The sequence below is a fragment of the Lutra lutra genome, chromosome 17, assembly GCF_902655055.1.
Source record: "Lutra lutra chromosome 17, mLutLut1.2, whole genome shotgun sequence".
Classification (NCBI taxonomy): Eukaryota; Metazoa; Chordata; class Mammalia; order Carnivora; family Mustelidae; genus Lutra; species Lutra lutra.
Window position 1 is genome coordinate 53,173,334 of NC_062294.1, and position 13,240 is coordinate 53,186,573.

Genomic DNA, 13,240 nt, shown 5'->3' on the forward strand with positions numbered 1-13,240 from the left:
TCTGTTGGTCCATTTATGCATTAATTGATTCTTCTGTCCATCTGCCCATTTATTTATTTATTGATCGTGTATACACTCCATTCATTCACATTATCCCCCCATCCAGTTATCCATTTCCTCATTTATCCATTTATTTATTCACTCATCCAGTTATTCATTTATTCCATCAGTTACACACCTGTCCATTCATTCATTTACTCAGAGTACCAACTGTCCCATCATCCTTCTATTCCAAATGTCACCACCGCAAGAAGCCTTCCCTGACTCCCTTGCTAAAATACAGCGCAGGCCCATGCCTTCTTTCATCCTCTTCGACTTTTTCTTCATAGCCCTTTCCCTGATTTGCCAATGTTCTCTATAATTATATGTTTGCTCGTTTCAGTCTGTGTCTATCACCAGAACACACTCATTATTCAGCAAGAGTGTATTGAACGTCTCCTGTCTGCTAGGCTCTGTTTGTAGGCACTGGGGATGGCAGAGGACAAGATGACCAAAACCCCCACCAGCACAGAGCTGACATTCTAGTTAGGGGCATCAGAGAATAAATAATGAATGTAATAAACAAACTACTGGCAGGATGGAGGTAGATACTATGGTGAAAGGAAGGAAGGAAGGAAGGAAGAAAGGGAAAGGGAAAGGAAAGGGAAGGGAAGGTAGGAGAGGGGAGGGGAGGGGAAGGGAAGAAAAGGGGAAAGGAAGGGAAGAAAAGAAAAGGGAAGGAAGGAAAAGAAAGAAAGAAGGAAGGAAAAGAAAGAAAAAGCTGAGCAGGTGAGAGGTATCAGGAGTCCAGGGGAAAAAGTGCTCAGAAATGTCCTCACAGGAAAGGTAGTATCTGAGCAAAGACTAGAAAGAGAGGAGGGGGGCCACATGGTTAGCTAGGGGAAGAGCATACCAGTAGAGAATGGCATATGCAAAGGCCTGAGGCAGGGCTGAGTTGGGTTGTGTTTGGAGCAAAGGAAGCCATGGAGAGATGGCAGGAGATGATGTCAGAGAGGGGACAAAGGGGGCCAAATGGTGTAGGGCCTGTGGGCCCCGGTGAGGATTTTGCTTCAACTGAGTGAGACTGGTGCCAGGGGTGGATTTTGAGCAGAGGAAGGATGGGATCTAACTTAGGTGTGAGCAGTTTCCCTCTGCCTGTGTGTAGTAGATCGTGATCTGAGTTCTGTGAGGGCTGGGATTATGTCCCTGTAATCTCCATTTCCTCAGCTTCCAGAACAGGGGTCTGCAAACTCTGGTCCACAGGTCAGACCCTCCCACGTCCTGTCTGTGTAAGCAAAGATTTAGGGAAACACAGCCAGACACATCATTTACGTATTATCTACTACGGTTGACCTGCTGTAAGGGCACCAAGTGTTACAGCAGGGACCACGTGACCCTCAAAGCTGAAAATATTTACTGTCTGGCCCTTTCCAGAAGAAGAGTGTGCTGACTCCTGCTTTAGAATAGGCCTGGCACATAGTAGGCGCTCAGTAAATATTTGCGGTTGCAGAACTGGACCTATCATTCATCTGCGACCCTCGAGAGGCTGCCAGCATGCCCTTGTCTCAGAGCCACTTCTAGCTCTGAGTCACATGCAGGAAAACAACAGCCCAGCAACCAAAAATAAAATACTGGAACCATTCAGATCCTTACCATAGAGAGAAAATGTCCCAGGCAGGATTATAGTCCAGACCCACTGTACATTTAGCATGCTCTTTGTCCCTTCTTTTTCTCTAGTAAGGACTTGGGACACCACGACTCTTGGCTTTGGCTCAGGTTGCCATCTCAGGGTTGTGAGATCGAGTCCCACCTGGGGCTCCGTGCTCAGTGGGAAGTCTGCTTGAGACTCTCTCTTCCTCTCCTCTCTGGCCCCTCCCACTGCTTGCTTTCTAAATAAACAAATAAACAAACAAACAAATAACCTTTAAAAAGTAAAAAAACAACAACAACAATTATTAAAAGAGAAAGTAAAACCCCTTATTCCACCAGCCACAGGAGCTGCCCCCCCCATTTTTTTTCTGGTTCAGTCGGTAAAGCATGTGACTCTTGATCTTGGGGTTGTGAGTTGGAGTTCCACATGGGTGTAGAGTTACTTAAGAATAAATCTGACCAAGATTCTCTTCCATAGAGCAACCCCTTGCTGGTTCTCCTGTCTCCTCCCCTCTCAGCTCCAACATTTTACTTTGGTCCATGAACTTAGCTCCCTGATGACTTTTATCCCACACCTGTGCTGCCCATTACTCAGATTCTGCATAACAAGGCAATTATGAATTAAGAATAATAAGGTCTGTGCTGGCCTGCGGAAATCCCTCTCCTTGTCTGGGAACTTGGAATGCTCCTTTATTCCCATTTCCTTTTTCCTTGATACATCCATCCTGATATTCTATCACCCCCATTTTCTGAGTCCCCTCTCTAGTACAGCTTATGCTATACCCACAGAAGAGTCATATCTGGCCCCTGACAGCCCTAGGCTCACAACTTAATGGGGACAATTCTAGTGCTGGGGTGGAGATGGATGCCTGGTGGAGATGCCTTGACTGTCAAGGGAATGAGTTTGGGTTTTCTCTTGAGGACCCTCAGTGGCAGACTTGGAATGGAAGACAGATGGAGGGCTCTGAATTGGTTTCCTGGGTCCCAGCCACTCTCCTGTAGTTTCATAGAGTGATTCACATTCCAAGCTCAGGAGCCAGACTGCCTGGGTTCAAATCTGGGCTCTGATGATTTCTAGCTGTCCAATCTTGGGCTGCCTTCTCTCAGTGTCCTCATCTGTAAAATGGGTATGACACTAGTACCTACTACTTAGAGTTTAATACAGTAATACATTTAATACAAATATATTAATACATTTAAATACTTAGCATTGTGCTGGGCACATAGTAAGTGCTAAATATCTATCACCAGCTATTAAAGTGCTCACTTAGTACAGGCATGCAGCTCATAGAACATCCTCAGCAAAAGGAAGCTCAATATTACCAGTCAGTGATGTCATCAGTTACCCTACAGATTGAGTAGAACTAATGACATCTCCAATTTAGACCCTTAGTGGGAATAATGACATCACCAGTTGCCAGGTAGATTTAACCCTCACCGGCATTGATGACATCACCAGTCATCAGGCAGAATATGGTTAGAATGCGAGTGCCAGAGCCTTTCCTGTTTGAATTTCTGTGGTGTCCCAGTTCACACATTCTTCCCTGGGGCCCACAAGTACACAGGATTTCATCTGTTTTAGCCTTAGTTTTCTATCAGTCAAATGGGGATAATGGCCTTTGCCATTGCCAAGCAAATGTGTTTCCCTTTCTCTGGCTTCTTTCCCTTGTGGTAGACTTTCTCTCTCTCTGTTGTTGTTTCTCTCCTGCATGCTATCAGAAGGGTTTGTAGGGCAACGAGTAACAACTGTAATAATAATTACTGTTTATTCAACCCTTTCCTGATGTCAGCTGCACATAGCTTTTTGCATGCATTAACTCGTTTAGTTCACACAATGCAAGGATTTGTTACTATGGATTCAACAAAACCTTGAGCGCCTACTGTATGCCAAGCCCTGAGGATCCAGCACTGAACAAAACAAAGACCCTTGCCCTCTTGGGACTTATATTCTAGTGAGGAGACGGATGATAAACAGATAAACGCATAAAAACTTCCAGTGCTATGAAGAAAAACAAAGCAAAGTCAGGGGAGAGAGTGACGAGGGGAATTGGTTTATACAGAATGATCAGGACAGGCCTTCTGGAGCAGGTGACATTGTAGGAGACCTGACATTGGAGGAGAGGCAGATATTCATGCAGAACCTGGTTGGGGGTGGGGGCAGGGAGAGGATTCCTGGTGGAAGAAACAGCAAATGCAAAGGCCCTGAGGCAGGGCCATGCATGGGGAGTGTTTCTGGAAATGAGGAACACCCAGGAGGCCAGGGTGGCTGGAGAGGAGCGACAGGGAGAGAAGAGGGAGATGAGATCAGAGAGAGTCCCAGGGGACACATCACACAGGGCCTTATGGGCCACAGTGAGATCTTCAGCGTTTACTGAAATGGAGCCGTGAAGCACAAGTTTCTGAGCAGAGGAGGGGTACAGTCTCAATAGAGTTTGACAGGTCACCCCAGCTGCTCATTCCTTCAGGAGCTTTGGTACACACCCATAAAGCGGGGACACGGCTCAGAAACCAACCATGCAGGGCTTTCCAGCAACAGACTAGCTTCAGAGGTGGGCTCCACCTCAGGGTTCAGTGGGGCCTTTGCTTTGTGAACTTGGGAAGTCATCTGCCTTTACCTGAGCCTCAGTTTTCCCATTTGTAAATTGGGAAGCATTAACTACCATTTGGGTGTATCATGGTGGTTAAGAGCACGAGTTCTGAAGTCAAATTTGGCAGGATCCAAGCCCTTGCTCTGCCACCTGCCAGCTCCATGCCTTTCGACAATTAACACCCTCTTTCTAAGCTTGGGTTTACCTCATCTGGAAGATGAAGATCTTAATTCCAAGGGGTAGTTGTAAGGATTAAATGAGATCATGCAGGTAAAGCGCTTAGCATAGCTTCTGGCATGCATTGGGCACTCAATAAATGATCATATTATTACCGACGGTATCGCCCACACCTCCCGAGAGAGGGGCCTGGTACGCGGTCGGAGTCCACAAAAGTGTAATTCTCTCTCCCGTCTCTCCTGCCCGCCGGCTCCCGGGGGACCCAGGCATTCCGGCCTCCAGCTGCCCCCCCCCCCCCCCCCACGCCGGCCCTCACAAAGGCCCCCATTCATGCCGCGCGCACAAAGCGGTGCATTCACCGGTGTCCCTCGGGCCTCCCGCCCCCGGCCGCCCCCCGCAGCTCGCCATTGGTTGCCTCCCCTGCCCGTCAGGCCTGGGGTCCTGCCCACGACCGCGCCGCCTGGCTCCGCGCTCGACGCCGTTCTTTTCCCACGGCTGGCACACTCCGACAACTTCTGATTGGCCCGGCCCGCCAGCCTCTCCTCTTGATTGGTGGGAGCATCCCCCACGGGCGGGGCCGTAGCTTGTCGCAGCGGGGGCCGATTGGCCCCTGCCATGCTCATGTGGGCGGGGCTCTCCTGGCGGGCCCGCCCCTCTTTCTCCCCAGGCCGAAGCCTCAGGACGGCCCTGGAAGCCGGTGAGTGCCTGGGGCTCGCAGCCCTCGGGAGGTGGCGGAGCGGGACTGGGCCTGGGGAGGTTGGAGCCTAGGGACTTCGGACAGGGGCCCCGAAGGCCGGCGCGGGCGGCTGGGGAGAAGCGGTGACGCGGCCACTCACCTTGAGCGCTCAGCGGGACAGCGGCGGGGTGGGGGGGGGCGTCTACACTCACCCCCAACTCGAGTTCCTACTGTGTGAAAGGCCGGGTCCGGGTCCTCGCTGGGGGTCCCGGGCCTATTCCGCAGACGAGGAAACTGAGGCTCTCTTTGGGACCTTGGACGCTCTAACACCTGAGTCATGGCCTTCAGCCCTCCGCCTCCAGATAACATGTCTCGGTTCTCACGTGTAAAAATTGCAGCCCAGAGACAGGGGTCACGACTGGCAGAGACAGAAGGGTAGGGAAAGACATATTTGAGCACTTATGATGTACTTGGGCGCTTTTATTTTTACAAGTAAATAATTTATATTAACTCGAGAGGGGTTATATTGTACCCATTTTACAGGGAGGGGAAAACTGAGGCTGAACAGAGGCAGTGACTGAAGAGAGACGGGGTTGCGACTAACACTTTGGAGACTGTGTGCTGGGTCCCTTAACCTTTTTAATCTCGTAATAGTCCGCTAAGGACGGCTGTGGTCCTGTGGTGGCGATGGGGAAGCAGGTTCGAGAGAGTTAACCAATGAGAAAGAGGAAATTGATCCCTTTGAGTACCCAGATTCCTCTGACATAAAACGGTATGAGCTTGAATCCCAGCTCTCCCTCTTACTGACTGTGCCCTTCAGCGCATTACTTCCCCTCTCTGTGCCTCACTTTCCTCGTTGGACGAATGGGGAGGCTGATCGTCCCCATCGTATTGTTTTTTGTTTTGTTTTGTTTTTTGACAGAGAGAGAGAGAGAGAGAGAGAGAAACAGCATAAGCAGGGGGAGCAGCAGAGGGAAAGGGAGAAGCAGGCTCTCCGCTGAGCAGGGAGCCCCAGGCGGGGTTTGATCCCAGGACCCTGGGATCATGACCTGAGCTGAAGGCAGATGCCTAACAGCTGAGCCACCCAGGTGCCCCTCACATTGGTTTTTGAGATCATTCTATGAATTAAAACCCGGAGAGCTGTTCTAAACGTAGAAAAACACCGGCACAGATTAGATGCGCTTACCCTTCCTTAGTCCTCATTCCACCCATGAGAAAACCGAAGCTCTGGAGGCCAGAATAACACTTTGTGGGCTTCTTTGGTACTCTTAGTACTCTCTGTGGATTGTGTTGTCCCATTTCTGGGGTTAGGGAAACTGAGGCTCAGAAAGATCAGACGATGTCGTGAGGCACTGCTTGTTTATTAAGCACTGGACTGGGGGCCTTTTCTCCCACATCATCTTATTAATTTCTTTGGCCGCAACTCACGCAGAGGAAAGCTGAGGCCCAGAAAGCTTGAGCGGGATTCGAACACCGGAGTCTTCAGCCCTCTCCGCCGCGCGTGTCCTTGGTTTTTGCCTCCCGGGAGGAGGAGGGAGGCCTGGGGCTGCCACTGCAGCCCCTCTGGCAGAGGACTCTTCCGCGCCTCCCCCCACCCCCCCATCCTCCTGTGAAGGGCTTTAGCAGCTCCAGGACCCAGGCCCCCCCCCCCCCCCCCCCGCCCCCGGAGCCGGGCAGGTGCTGAGTGACATCAGAGCCGGGCTCCCTCCGGGTGACGCGACGTGGCCCCGCCCCGCGCTGGACCGCGGAGGTAGTCGCACCTGAGAGCTCAATCGGCCAGGGGATTCCCGTGCCCCCTCCCCATCTTCCGGATTCCCGCACGGACAACGGCCCCAGGTAGCCCCGAGGATTCGCGGATTAAGGGGGCGGCCACAGGGCGCTTGGGTCTCCGGGAAATGGGGGTTGGGCGCTCGGATTCCTGGATCTGAGGAGGGGAGTTGGGGGCCAGGAATCCCAGGTCTGAGTGAGGACAGCACTGGGAGCCTGGGCTTCTAGGCCTTGAGGGACAAAGGCACTGGGGCCGGGACACTGGGTCTGGGGGGCCCGACTCCTGGTCTTGAGGAAGGAGGGGGCTGGAGGCCCGCATTCCTGGGTCTGAGGGAGGAGGGGCTGGGTGCCCTGACTCCTGGATCTGAGGGAGGAGGGGGCTGGGGGCCGGACCCCTGGGTTTGAGGGAGGAGGGGCTGGGGGCCCAGATTTCCGGGTCTGGCCATGGAGGGGACTCTTGAATACTACTAGCACTAGGCTGAGGTGAGAGGGCTGGATGCCAAGAGCCCAGCTCCTGCCCCAGGGGCGGATCCCTGGCTCCTTTTCCTTTTCCAGCCCAGCAGTCTCTGCCCCTCCCAGGGCAGGTGAAAGCACCTGTCCCGGTGACAGTAATGAGCCCAGGCAGAGGTGATCCTGCCGGCTAAGGAGGGGGGGGGCTGCCAGAGGGGCTCAGCCATTGGGAGCCAAGGCCTGCGCCACCCCCCCCCCCCCCAATCAGGGCTGTTGTCAGTCCTCAGGATTTGGATGTCCCATCATCCTCACCTCTAGCCCAGCTGCTCTAAGGTGAGGGGGTCCCCGGGCTCATGGGTCCAAGGGAGGAGGGACTGGGGGCCCAGAATCCTGGTTCTAGGGAGGGGAGGCATAGGGCCTGCCGATTACAAAAATTCCCAACCTTTCCTGGTCAAGGCCACGAGCTGGAGAGGGAAGTTGGTGGGTGGGGTAGGATGAGGGTAGGTGCAAAGTCCCGGGGATGGGGTTTGGCTCTGGGTGGATCAGGGCCGCACTGAAGGCTGGTGGTTAGCCTTGGCAATTGGGAGCCTGGGGAGTGGGTGTGTGTGTGGGTGGTGGCGGGGGGCGGGGAGAACCTTGCTGCTTGAAGGCAGAAGCCATCTGTTTGAGGCCTGAGATCACCAGGACCAAGGGCTGGGGCTTGTGTAGGGGCTCTGGGTGAAAGTGGGATGTGTGGTGTGGAGGTGAGTTTCCAGGTGGGAGAGGCTCTGAGGGAGAGCCAAGAGCCTGATGGGACAGATGTGGGGATGTCTCAGGAGAAGCTGGGTGTGTGGGTACGTTGGAGGTGGGGTCCTGGAGGGCAGAGGCAGAAACATTGAGTGGGGGAGACAAAGATTCGGGTATTCCTGTGACTCATACAGACGTTTGCGGTGGGAGGGGGAGAATAGAGGCAGACTTCTTCCGGAACAGGGCACAGGCAGGGACAGAGAGGGCATTTGTCGTGACTGGTGCTTAGACTACCCTGAAATTGCTGTGGGCTATTTGCTGCTGCTCTTTGGGGCCTTTGAGGACCAGGAGGGGTCTAGCCCATTCTGGCTCACCCCATGTTTCCCTTACAGTGCACAGGTCACACCGGGTTGTGGCCGACTGAGACTAGAGGTGCCTCACCCCCAGACCAGGAGCTTCTCAAGGCAGGGCCCCATCTGAAGCATCTCAGGGTCCCCAGACTCTCACTCCGGGCAGAGCCTGGCATCTGAACAGCCTGTTGAGTGAATGTTGAGTGAATGCAGAAGTAAATGAATGGGGCCACTCTCCCCATCGTAGAGAAAAGGAAGCTGGGTTGCAGGGAAGGAAGGAACTGATAACTAAGGCGTGAGATTTGAGTCTGTTCTGCAGTTGTGGGATGGGCCAGAGGTAATCAGGGAACCCGGGTGACCGAGATCAGATTGACACCTTCCTAGGGCTCACGTCTAAGAGGCTGATGTCCTCATCATGGCCCAGTCTGGTGCTCTTGGTCCCTGATCTTACTTCACCTACCACCTCTTTCCCCTTGTGTACTTGGCTCTGGCCACACTGGCTTCTCACAATGCCACAGACACACAGGCATACTTCTGCCTCAGGGCCTTTGCACTGGCTCTTCTCCCAGCCTGGAATGCTTTACCTCTCAACATTCCCATGGTTCACTCCCTTCATCTCCCTCAGGTCTTTATTCAAATGCCACATCAGAGAGGCCTTCCCTGGCCATCCCCATTAAAACTGCAGCAGCCCTCAATCCTAACAGCCCCTGTTCCCTGCTTTCTTTTTCTCCTTGGCATTTATCAACCTTAACATACGATATAATTTACTTATTTATCTTTTTATCTGTCTCCTGGCATTAGAGCATCACTATCTAGTAGGAATAGAATGCAAGCCAACTGTGTAATTTAAAATGTTGTAGTTACCACATTAAAAATGGAAAAAACTCAAAAGGGACAAGGGTTGTTAATGTTAAAGATATATTTTATTTAACCCAGTATATTCAAAATAACTATCATTGCAATGTATCAATCACCAAATATAAAAAATACTAATGAGTTTTTAGTTGTACCAAGTCTTTGAAATCTGCTGTGTATCTTGTACTTAGAACCCCTGTCTCAGTTTGGATTCTCCATTTCAACTGCCCAGTAGCTGTATGGGACAGTGGCTCCCATACTGGACAGCACTGGGCTAGAATGCAAACGCCTTATGTAGGCAGGGATCTGTTGCTCGCTTCTTCTTCTTCTTTTTTTTTTTAAGATTTCATTTATCTATCAGACAGAGATCACAGGTAGGCAGAGAGGCAGGCAGAGAGAGGGGAAGGGAAGCAGGCTTCCTGCTGAGCAGAGAGCCCGATGTGGGGCTTGATGTGGGGCTCAATCCCAGGACCCTGGGATCAGGGCCTGAGCCGAAAGTAGAGGCTTTAACCCACTGAGCCACCCAGGCACCCCTGTTGCTCGCTTCTTCCTGGCTGTATGGCCAATGCCTTGAAGGGTGCCTGGCTCAGCCAGGCTTATTAGATAATTATTGAATGAATGAATGGAATTGGTAAAGGAGATCTGTGGGCCCATTTTGCAGATGTGTAAAAAGAGGTCTGGTGAAGACAGGCAGTGGGGACTGCCCGGGGTAGGGGTTGGGGTGTGATCTGGGCTGGGGACGGAGCCCTACCTGACCTCCACCCTTCTCTCCCCTGCAGACCATGGCGGCAGTGACCTTGTCGGTGCCCGGGCGGAAGGCGCCCCTCAGGCCCGGCCCGGTGCCGGAGGCCGCCCAGCCGTATCTGTTCGCGCCCAGTGGCCCGGGAGCTGGTGGCTCACCCGGGGGCGCCGGCACCTCACCGCAGGTGGAGTGGACGGCGCGGCGCCTGGTGTGGGTACCCTCGGAGCTGCACGGGTTCGAGGCGGCGGCCCTGCGGCACGAGGGCGAGCTGGAGGCCGAGGTGGAACTGGCTGAGAGCGGACGGCGGCTGCGGCTGCCGCGGGACCAGATCCAGCGCATGAACCCGCCCAAGTTCAGCAAGGCCGAGGACATGGCCGAGCTCACCTGCCTCAACGAGGCCTCCGTCCTGCACAATCTCCGGGAGCGGTACTACTCGGGCCTCATCTACGTGAGTGGCTGCCCGCTGGAAGGGCATGGCCCCGGGGGTGGGGAGCTGGGGGTCATCCCCCAGCGTGAGAAGTGCGAGACCCTTTCTGCTTGGGATACCGCGCTGTGCCACTATTCCCACACGTAGTGGCCAAATTATAAATTATTGGGTTGCCAGAATGGCCTCAGACGCCACTGAGGGTGTCCCAGAATATCATACACCTTATTATTTTCCTAAAGTGTGAAAAATTCCAAATTCTCAAATAGAACACATCAAAGCATTTTGAGAAAGGGATATGGGTCTCTCATACTAATTAATGACAACCCCCGAGGGTGGGAAAACTGCACGCCAGGCCCTGTCCTAAATTCCCTTCCATATATTAATTCACTTCCTCTCACTGTACACAAAGCAGAGCCTGTTATTAGCTCCATTTCATCGAAAAGGAAACTGAGGCCTGGAGAGTTTTCCTAACAATAAACACTGACATTTATGAAGCAGGCACTAGGCACTGTTAAATGTCTTGTCTCAATACACTCTCCCAATTAGAAAGCATTTTGTCCCCGTTTTAGACAGAACAAACGCAGAGGCCCAGAAAGGTCAAGTGCCGCGACCAAGGTCACCCGGGGGGACGTGGTGGACCTGGGTGGTCCGGCGGCAGGTGCCATCCCTTTGCTATGGCGTCTCTCAAGATATAGATGGGATTGATGATAGTGAGGTTGACTCTGGTGGTCGCCCGTCTTTTGAGCCTTGAGTATCGCTCACATTATTAAGCTCTACAGAGAACAGGTCAGTAGGGAGGGGCCATGGCTGTGGTTCGTAAGCCTGTCGCTGCACTTAGAATCACCTGGGGAATTTTTTTTTTAAAGTATTAGCACCTGATCCCCACCCTCCCCAGTCTAAATCAGGCTTTCTGGGGGCTGTGGCATGGACAATGGCATTTTTAATAAGCTTCCAGGGTGGTTCTAATGGGCAGCCAGAGCGTTATTAGAGCAAACAGGATTAAAGAGATTGACAAAGAATGTCGACAATAATAATGAATAATAATAATAATGGTGGCTAGCAAATATTTATTGAGCCCTTACCATGCGCCAAGTGCTGTTCTAAGTGCTACCTGTGGGTTATCAGCGCACCTCTGGGCCGGGGACTGCTGTTGTCACCTGATGTTCAGGAATGTCAAGTGACTTGGATCCCAGGTCACCCAGACAGGAAGGAGTCAGGGCGGGATTTGAACCCAGGTCGCTAGCCTCAGAATCGCACTCCAAACAGCAGCTTAGAGGGCTGGGGTCTTCCCGCCTTGCACTGACCACCCCCCCCCCAAGAAAAATCTTTAAATGCCTAGCTAACACCCTCAAAGGAAAGGTGCTGGTTTTATATTTAGGGGGACGGAAAAATCGTTGAAACTGATGGGAGTAATAAAAACATTTAACTCAGTGATGAGATATATCAAAATATAAAAATAAACAGAGTGGCCCCAATGTCCGCCCTGTTAAGGGTCGCAAATCACAAGCTCAGAATATTTTTTATGAGGTCTGACTGCCGTTTGGGAAGGAGGAGACCATGGCTGGAGGGCTAGTGGCTGGCTCAGGGTCCCCCGGCTTGAGGTGGCAGTTGCGGGGTTGGAATTGAGGGCTGTCTAGCCCTGAATGGGGCTGGGAACCTTCCCCAGGCCTCATGGGCCCCCGCTGAGTCCTTGCTCGCTTTTGCAAACCCTGGGGAAGAAGCCTCGCTCAACCCAAGCCATTCCCCTGGATTTCACAAATGGAAGCGAGATGGAAGATCCCAGAAGACTAGACAGGAAGCTAATTGGGCCTGAAGAATAACCATTAGCACCTAGTGAGTGCCTGGTTTCCCCTCTCCACACATGGCTGTGAGGTGGGAATTAGCACCCATTTCCCCACCGGGGAGAGGGGAAGCCATTGGCCCCGCAGTAGTTAACAGCTAACATATTAAGCGCGCGTGGTCCTCCAGGGCCCTTGTCATGCTGTGTACGTGCAAGACCAGCCTGTGGTTGGTTCCCAGCCACCCTATGTGGAAGTGCTGTTCCTTTCCCCGTTTGATGAGAAAGTGAGTTCCAGAAAGCTCAGTGTGCCTGCTGCAGCCATCAGCCAGAAGGTGTTAGAGGTGTGATCAAGCTACACCATGCTTGTCTTAGGCCCGGGCTTTGTAGGTATTTGTTTGACTGGCTGGCGGATGATGGGGAACGCAGCGTTTGCCCAGTGAGTATGGTGTCCAGACCTCTGGAAACCCAGTTTCTGCCACTAATTCCCTATTTGGCCTGGAGTCCCTGAGGGTCTCAGTCCCTTTGCCCGATTGCTTTAGGCAGGAAGGGAACCCATATGTTTGAGCACACACCATGCTTAGAATCTATCTAGGTGGTCAGGGTTAAAAGCCCATTTTCCAGGGCTGGTGAATGAGGCTCAGGGAGGGCAAATCTCATACACAGCCGGAAGCCCAGGATCACACAGCTTCGAAGTCTGAGTGAGCGTTTAGCTCCCAGGGGATGGGTACCAGGAGAGTCTTGGGATCCACACTTGGAGTGCCTTTTATGGGCCACACCTTGGGCTGGCTGGTTTTTATTCATTATCTCCCTTAATCCCCACAGCCTCTGCAATGAGGTGGGAAGGAAACCGAGACTGTGGAGAGAGTCACTGGGCTGGACGGCTTCAGAGCCCCGAGGGCTGGGCAGCTACTCTAGACCCTTCCACGTGGGTGTCCCCAGCTCTGCCCCCTTGACTCAGGTGTCCCCAGCCCTCACGGCATGCACCAGCTTCCGCCCTTTGCTCCCCGGCCTTGGCAGCCAGCTCAGGTTGCCGTGGGGTGGCGGGGGGGTGGGGAGTGTCGTTCTGGCAACAA

The 13,240-nt window shown here is 52.8% G+C and overlaps 1 protein-coding gene across 5 annotated transcripts in view; it reads left to right on the forward strand.

Annotated features, from left to right (window-relative positions):
- The window catches only part of MYH14 (myosin heavy chain 14), a 99,053-nt gene that overhangs the window by 7,555 nt on the left and 78,258 nt on the right, over window positions 1–13,240 (forward strand). For 2 of the 5 annotated variants that reach the window (XM_047712535.1, XM_047712536.1), the window contains exon 2: window positions 9,998–10,408. In XM_047712535.1, coding sequence (XP_047568491.1) covers window positions 9,998–10,408 — 411 coding nt within the window. Of the gene's footprint in view, window positions 1–5,033; window positions 5,092–6,767; window positions 6,907–7,414; window positions 7,621–9,997; window positions 10,409–13,240 lie in introns of those variants that run through there. The other 3 variants (XM_047712539.1, XM_047712537.1, XM_047712538.1) reach the window with 3 other exon arrangements.